Below are 8,756 nucleotides of genomic sequence, written 5' to 3' on the forward strand. Positions count from 1 at the left end.
CTCGGAACAGTGCCTGTTACGACACAAAATTTCGTATCTCAGACAACTCATGATCCAGATTTAACTTTAGTGGTAGAAGAGGATAAGTAAGTACTTCATCCATAAGTGATCTCTGTGTGCTGCAAATTCTTGTGCTGGCCAGTTCTGGAGATGAATACAGCTATAAACATGAGCTGCTAAGAGTCACTGAAAGGAATTTTTCACCCTCTGGAACAGAGGTGACCTATCAAGGGCTTGATTAGTCTGTGTGCATTCAAGGGCCAAGGAAATTACTGAGAATTTCATGCAAGCAACAGAGTAAGTACCTTCAGGCTGAACTTTATACACCTTTTCCTCTTGCTTTCATGCTCTTTTGCATGCAGTTGCTCTCTATCCTGGGAGGTGAATGATCAAGAGGGAGTTTTAGCAGATAAGTTACGTTGACAGGTAGACCAACGTAAGGTCTTGGACGTCCTGTCAAGTAAATATGTTAGCCAGCAACCCCCAGAAAAGGTAAATTATTTCTGCAATGTTTCTTATGATACTGCTACAGTGAAGAACCTAAAATCTGCCTCCTTCATAGGATGACTAAATTTGAATCTAAATAAAATAAAGGACAAAAATAACATCAGTCAGTTACAGTATTTCTCAGCTGAATTTGCCCATTTTCCTTGGCTAGCAGAGTGTCCATAGTTAATAGATGTAAGAGGCATTCACCAAAATAAGCTCAGCTGCCCGGAGACGTCGTTCATCTTTACCCCTTGTGATCAAAGACTGTTTAAGTTTATTTTTCCAGGCAAAATTCCCTGCAACACCTCAAGTCTTACCACAGTACAAAAATGAAACACAACCATAATGAGAAATAGAAAGAAGGCTGAAAGTGGGAATACCTTCAGGGAGTAAATGTATGCTTACCTTGAAGGCACATTTCCTGCACAGAGTGTTGGAGTACTACAAAGCTTTCAAATAAAGTGATTATATCTTTCTCAAAAGGAGTATTAAACTGAAACTATTCAAAGAGATTTTTCCCCAAGATAAAAAAAAATATAAAAATCATCCCCACTACAGGCATAGCTTGTATCTAAATCATTTCTGCTGCTCTAAAACTGACAAACCTCTCGGCTCTTTTCCCCTCACTCCCATCAACAGTCTGTCCAAATTACTACTGTACCGCTGTGGATGAAGAGTATATGGTTCATGTACATAAAGTTCATACGTGACAGTATCTAACACTGAAAAATTGGCACTGTTTAATCAAGCAAGAACAGGGGAAGCCTCAAAAAGGGCAGTTAGGATCCTGGTGTTCAAATGCTCAGCACTCGTAATGGTGCTGGACTGAAAAAAGAATTCCGTGGTGACACCTGGTGATACCAACACTAGATTTTCTAAAGATTTTGGTTGTTAGTGCTCTTTTGAAAAATCAGACTACTTACTCTAGTGCTTCAATAGGAAATAAGATCTTTTGAAACTCTGGCCGAGGTAGTCAACCTAAACTCTTGAAAATTCAGTGGCAGGTACATCAGAAAAATATTCTCCAGAGATCAGAATGGATTAAAATAGCTTTTTTATAAACCAGAACACTTCTCCAGTTTTGCCTGCATAACTCCATGAGGATTGGAAGAGATTCTTCTGTCATACAACTAATTACATAAAAGAGATCAGAGTCAGACCCATACTCTTTCTTTCATCCATTAACTTTGAATTAAAAAAAAGAATCAGTGATGAAGAGGTAGAGGAATTAAGTAAATCCAGAAACCTCCAATATGCTCATCTTTCAATTTTTGGGGCATGAGTGGCTGGAGTATGATAGAGACTGAGTAGTTCAAGAATTCAACAGAGATGGAAAATGATATTCCTTTGATTTTCTCCCCTCTTTAGGGAGTACAACATAATTTTGTTTATTTGCTATTACTTATTTGTGTTTTCAAGGGCTGGGGGGCAATAGGCAAAAATTCAGACACTGAGCCTGCAGATCAGAGTAGGACATCTCCTGACTGTTTCTTTCATAAAACATTCTCATACTTCCTCAGCAGCATCTCAGCACTCCGTCAGCTTGGTTTTGTTGGATTTCTTGCCGGTCCCTTTGTATCACTGTACACTAGGAGCTGCAGTGAAAAACAGGAAAAACACCCAGAAGTTCTTTGAATGCCTTTGAAAAGAAGAGTGAATATTGTAGAGAGGAGTTGCCATGCAACTCATCACAGCCAGCCTGTAACAGAGCTGAGAATCAGTCACGAATTCAGCCCCGTACTCTCGGATATTTCACAACCTATACAAGTTATTATTTAATAAATAACAATTCTTTGCACTTTATCAGTAATTTTAATCCACTGATCTCAAAATGGTTCATAAAACTTAATAGCATTCTTCCATTTACAGAGAGATGTTGCAAATGCTTAGTACTAACTGGTGTGCTCCGAGGAGCACCCTGGGCTTCAGTAGGACTACCTGCAATAGAATATTACATGTTTATTAAGGAGTCCTAGAGGGACTGTGAGACTTTACGTATTTACAGCAGTGTACCTGTGTAAATATGTATCACTAGGTTGACGTAAGCCTGAAATTTAGGTGCATATAAAAAGGCATTTTTAAGTTCCCTATAATTTGTTTTCAAATTCTACCACTACCAGTTTTAGACTCAATGTAATTAATCTCGTGTTTTATTTGGGATTTTAACATTCTAGTGATTTTTATAGGAGTCACAGTGAAAGTAGTAAATCGAGAATGTATTAATTTTCTGTTATATGAAATGTAAAATAAAATAAAATTTATAAAAAAACTTTCATTTTAATTCATTATGATTTTAAATTACATTGCCAAGGCTTTCCAAATGTGTGATTTTAAAGTCAACAGTAACCTTTCAAAAGATAAATGAATTAATAAATTACTTTTTTTACATTTAAAATTACCTTGAGACAAAATATTACACAAGCCGTGGAAACAACTACAAAAAATGGGTACTTTGAACACTGTTTTCTCTGAAAATATATATGAATGAGTGATTTTTGCCATCTGCATTTTTATTTAGAAAGAAGTTTTAAGACTTGCTGTTACTTTCAGCTAAGTGGAGATAAAAAAATCTCCATGATGGAAGCTTGTTGTTAATTTTTGAAAAGAGATTTTGGGTCCCAGTTAGTGGTGGTTTTATAAAGATACAAGTTACTTATATTGTAGGTTCAAGATAGAACATGAAAATAATATTGCGCTGGACAGACTTCCAAGGATTTTCAGGATGGCAAACAACATTGTCTGTTAAAGTAATTGTGTTCTGACATTTTCAATAACCACCCACCTTACCCATCCAAGAAAACATGTAAAAAAAACCCAAACCCAAAACCAAACCCCAGTGTTTTTCCCTTAAATATCTTTCTAGGCAGGAATGATCTAATCTTAGCAAAGTCCCTCCTGTATCACCTCTATTCTAACACACATTCCCTGTTACTAGCAGCCATAACCGTGTTCAGTCTAGATAACAGAACAGCCCAGACTAACAAATAAACATTTTAAGAAGTTGCAGAGGCTTTCTTGTAACTTGTGCAGACCCCACGAAAATGTGCACAATGACATGTTGTCGTTCAGGGGATGAGACAGGGAGGGGTGAATAGAAGAACAGCTACATGATTAGCTGTCCTGTCTGTAGTTCATCTGCTTGACCATCTACTATGTTTAAGACGCAAAGTTTGTCGATTCTCCAGAATGGTGCTCAGGGTTTTCACTCTGTTGACCACTTCAGAAATGAGATTTTATATCATTTTTCACTTGATGCTCCCTGGGTTTTATTTGGCAGTTCATCAGGAAGTGAATCTGCCAATGACCAAACCAACAGGCATAGAAAAAAATGCTTAATGTAGGAGGGCAAGATTGTAAGTGAGATAAAGGCCGCTTTCTGGTTTGGCTGTGATGGTGGCCAGACCATACTTCAGTGCAGAACCTAGATGGTGAAGAGGCAGAAAAGGCAGGCTTGACTGTAATACGAGTCATTCTGTCTATACCCTAACTGGACTTAAATTGTTCCAGCAAAAGCCCATGGGTCCGCTCCAAACGAACCACTGACGAGCTTCTTCTCAAAGTACGGATCATCACAAGGAAAAACAATACTCTTCAGAGCGTTATTTTAAAAGTAGCACTCCATACTTTTAAAAAGAAAAATACCAAAACCCTGCAAGTCCTTTCTTCCAGGTCTGTTAATTTGACCACCCCTCTTGGGACTTGCAGACTGATCTTCCTTCACTGCGTAGCACATTCATTGACGTTTGCAGTATCTTCTCCCTTCAGATCCTCATTCAAGCTTTTTTTCTGCTCTATTTCGACCTGGCAGAGGAAAAAGAGGGGAACATTTGTAATGAGAAAGGAAAACAAAAGATTCAAAAATCTTCCTTAGTGGCGGTTTGTGTCCTGCTCAGGTGAAGAAACTCTTGGTAAACTGAGAGGGTTGTGAAGAGAAATAGACTGAGGAGGGAAAGCTGGATTTTATTTACTGTAAGTTTTTTCAGTCTAATCCAAACAGTTTTACGATTCAACAGTGTCATGACATCATTTCCAGAAGAGAGAATGTCATGCAGAGAACCGGTCTCACATGATTTTATATTCCTTACTATCCCCAGCGGTACTTTGAATCCAAACCCAGAACCAAATCTGCAGAGGATAGGTGGCTTCCTAAGTAACAGCAGAAGACCAGCCTCAATTTTAAACTCTGCAAAGACTGATGTATAAAGCAGAGAGTTTCATTTTCAAAATGCACATCTACATTTGTGTTCTCAATTTCAACACCTCCGAAAACTCAGGGATAATCCAATGTTTAATTCTTAAAAGGTATACTCAGGAAGATCAAATACCATCTCCAGGGAATTTAAGAGACTACTAAAAATGTAATTACAATTACCATTAAAAATATTTGCCATGAGAGTCTTTTCAGTATCTCTCATCATTGGTCTTAAAGAAGGCAGGTAGGATGCCAATTTCTCTGCTGAGTGATCAGCTAACATGCAAATTCTGGCATACTGAGATTCTTGGCAGGTATATATGTAGTGCATTTTCCCATCTGCTCCTCTCCTTAGGGCTGGCAGGAAGAAGAAATATTTAAGCAGAGAAATAATGCGATCCTTTTGTCTGCTGTAGCACACCCACTGTAGCACTCCCACTGTAGCTGCTATGAAGAGCAGCAAAACTGCTCTGGTAAGAGTGTGCTCTTACCATATCAGCTAATCCCCAGTAGCTGGCTGTGTGTATGCTCTTCCACAAAGCAACTGCAAGCAAGTTTATTCCATCTTCGCTGAGGGATAATCCACTGCTTGTTTGCTATGAATCAACAGGCTGCACATGGGTAGCTACTGCACAGAGCCTGGCACGTGCTAAATTCCCACCTCATGTGTCCATGGTATTTTATTTGTCTGCCCGCACTTTTCAAGACAATAAAGTATGCAAAGTAACCATGGTGATTGCCACATGCTCAGTTTTACCTTGTAACTGTAGTGTGCTGAATAGTTGACCCACTTCCTCACGTCGGTCTTGTCCTCAACAGAGATGGACCGAACAGTGGCTTTGGATGCAGAAGTGGTGGGCATGTCAAATTCCACATCTACATAGCGGACAAAACTGGAAGGCACTTCCCGGTCAGAGCCAAGCTCTAGGTGACAGAAGAAGCAGTGAGGATGGCCAGAAGCTGGAAAAAGAGAGCAGACATGAAAGTCGTGTTGGATGGATCAGAAAACACAACATCTAGGAGGAAGCAACATCACAAAACTGCAAAAACCAAGAACCTGCCTGAGTGAACTAGTTCGTAGCAAGTGACAATATCTTACCTGTTTCAATGCTGTTGGAGTTTCCAGAGGAATTAAACAAACTACAAAAAAGACTGCCATTCACACTAGTTTGCTTTTAGGGGGTGAAAACACCAGATGTAAATCAAGCACAGTAGGGTCAAGGTATTTCCCCTCTTCTGATTCCCCCAGTATATGTAACATGCCAAGTACATTGTGGCACATCCTTCTGAAATGTCATGTATTGATAATAAGGAAAGGTAGGATTTGGCAGATATTTCACGTTTATTTGAAATTGTTATCCCCATTTTTAGCAAAAGAAAATATACTGGATAAGGTTAAATAACTTTCCTGGGTTCAAAAAGCAAATTTCTGCACAGCTTGGAAATAACTGTTTATTCCTTACTCTAACCCATGACAAGGTGCCTAGTCATTAAAGATGGCAAGGTGAGGAAGTAATCATGTTTAGCTCTGCCATCTGTAAATTATAACCTTTTTTATTATTTTTTCCCCTTTGTTTTGCTGGACAGCAGTGATGTTTAAAAATTAAAGTAGGGACTGCTAGTCAAGCTAGGTTGGTTTTATTTCTGACTGCTGCCAATTCCCTAAGCTCTTGAGCAAGTCATTTAAGGTCTGTGCCTCACTTTGCCTGCAAAATGAGGGTGAGAGCCTTCAAAGCCACCTTGGGCTTTCTGATTGAAGGGATCCTATTATCTAAGTATGTGTAAATGAAAGTGATGTATAAATAAACGAACGGAATCCTTGCCTGCCACTGTTACAGGCTTTAGGATTTCTGACTACTTCTTCATTGGGAAAGTTCTTCTCCATACAGCTCAGCAAGGTGTACAGGACAGAGACGAGGAGGGAGGGAGGCAGGCAGAGTAAAAAGAACTGGGTGGGGAAAGCACAGAAGCTCCCCCTGGGAAGAGGAGGAAAACACCGCCTGTGCAGGACTTGCAAGCCTGGGCCTTGAAAAGGAAGTCAGCTCCTCATCCAGAACTTAGCCCAAAAGTCAGCCTTGTTGAGCTGAAGCTTGAAAAGCAAGATGTGGGATTTTGAGATATTACTTGTCCCAACAGGATGAAATCGAACAGTCTTTAGAGGGCTTAGGCATTGCAACATCCCACTTAACCTCTGAAATAGAGTTGGAAAAGAATTTTAGCCTGGTGTAAGTCTGGGTAAAAATTTCTAGAGTCAGCCTCATAGTTCCAAACAGTCTAGCCAGAGTTTCCTCACAACTGGAAGGTTTATAAACTTATGTCTGTGCAGCAAATCCAACAAGAGGCGATGCAGTTCAGCAGAGACCACAGAGATGCAGCACCACAGCTGGAGCCAAGTTATGAATGAGTGCGTGCAGTATCAAGCAGATATAAAAGCTCGAGTTCTGCAAGCATTAAAATACATCACCTGCTTTTCGTCAGGATTAATTATCCCAAGCAGAGTTGCCCTGGTTCTAGAGTGAGATGGGATCTCTCTCTGACAGTGCTTCCCAGCTTTTCATACCTGGAGCACACTTTTTCTGGATAAAAAGCGGTGGTGCACAGCAGACCTTCAAGATGATCCCACCCACCATGGGCTAGCAGCAGCCCCATGTGCTCTCATGGAGGACACTGTGCCCTCCAGCACCGCAGGGCTTTTGCTTCTGCCCAGTTCTTGAGCTCGGCTGTGGTAGGCAGACCTGTGGCGGCAGCGCACTTCAGCCTCTGCCATGGGACACTCGGGTGCCCCTGCACATACCTGGGAATCACTGCCCTCTGGCACTGCATTATGAAAAATGAGTCATTCCTGCCTCAAAAATTCTGTGTTGGGCACTCAGTACTGGCAACCAACTCCTAGTCTCAGGCTCCCCATCCATCCGTATCTCTTTCCTCACCCTGAACCAGTCTCAGTAGACTCTTCATTGTAATCCTTCCTGCTCCTCTGCTTTGCTATCCTTTTCCTCTCCTCTAATTTGCAGTGGGTTGCTCCCTCCTTCAGAGTGCCTGGGTTGCAGCGGAGGCCCACAGCAGCCCAGGGGATGTGGCTCTGTGCTCTGGCGCAAGCCACACACACAGCTACAAAATGTTCAGCTTGCGCTGCTACACTCCTGAGCTGGGATGTGCTCAGTTGCTTTTGGGATGGATGCCTGTGAAGGTAACACTAGGGGGTGTTTAGCTGGGCTTGAGCACACCGCGTGACAGGTGCTTTGGAGATCTGAGCTTTTAAACTCTTCATAATTTCAACTGGACACATAGAACCAGCAACCACTCTTTTAACACGCCTGAATGTTGGTGGATATTCACAGGCTCAAAAAAAAAAAGGGGGGAGGGGGGAATAAAAGGGAGAAAAAAGAAAAAAAATTAATAATTAATGCAACGCAATTAACAAAGCAATTTTTCAATAATTTAATTTCTTCTAGTAGGAGTACCCACTGACAGAAAAGACCATGCACAACACTCAAAAAAATATGGAAGTTACTAATTTAAACCAGCTCAGCATGACAGGCAACCAGATTAAGCAAGCAACTCCTACACAGAAGCTATAGCAAAAATACCAAGCACACCAGTGTTCATTAGTGTCCTGAGTGTGAGGCACACAAGGCATAACTTCTATAGACTGTTTGTTCAACAGGTTCATTCAGAGCTCTTTCTCTAACGGACAAGTACACTTTTTAGTAAAATCAGGAGGAAATCAACAGACTGCTTTTGTTTTGCATCTCTTGCTTCCTTGAGCTACTAACATTTCATTCTGACAATCAAGGATCTGATAATATAATTCATATATATGCATGGGTTATCGTGATTGGAGGGAATCTGTTCCAAATGACTCTGATGTCCCAACATGTTTGGATTAAAGGATTCAATTTACTTCAGAAAGTATACCAGGCAGCATGCCTGAGATTCACAGCCAAACTAGACCAAAGTTCAAATATCCAGATCCAAGGCTCCGCATAGAGGCTACATCCCTGCTCCGCTGGAAGAGCGTTTTCCCACGATCGAAGACCAGGGGGATATTTTCCTAATGTTCTGCCGGTGGATT

General features: G+C 40.8%; 1 protein-coding gene across 1 annotated transcript in view; it reads right to left on the minus strand.

Moving 5' to 3' along the window:
* Positions 1–3,987: 3,987 nt before the first annotated feature.
* STON2 (stonin 2) overlaps positions 3,988–8,756 on the minus strand; it is a 60,998-nt gene continuing 56,229 nt past the window's right edge. The window contains exons 5-6 of the mRNA XM_009319427.1: positions 5,439–5,641; positions 3,988–4,290 (exon numbers count right to left, since the gene is read on the minus strand). Coding sequence (XP_009317702.1) covers positions 4,207–4,290; positions 5,439–5,641 — 287 coding nt within the window. The 3' untranslated portion in view covers positions 3,988–4,206. The remainder of the gene's footprint in view (positions 4,291–5,438; positions 5,642–8,756) is intronic.

Source organism: Pygoscelis adeliae, unplaced genomic scaffold (genome assembly GCF_000699105.1).
Source record: "Pygoscelis adeliae isolate BGI_AS28 unplaced genomic scaffold, ASM69910v1 Scaffold71, whole genome shotgun sequence".
NCBI lineage: Eukaryota > Metazoa > Chordata > Aves > Sphenisciformes > Spheniscidae > Pygoscelis > Pygoscelis adeliae.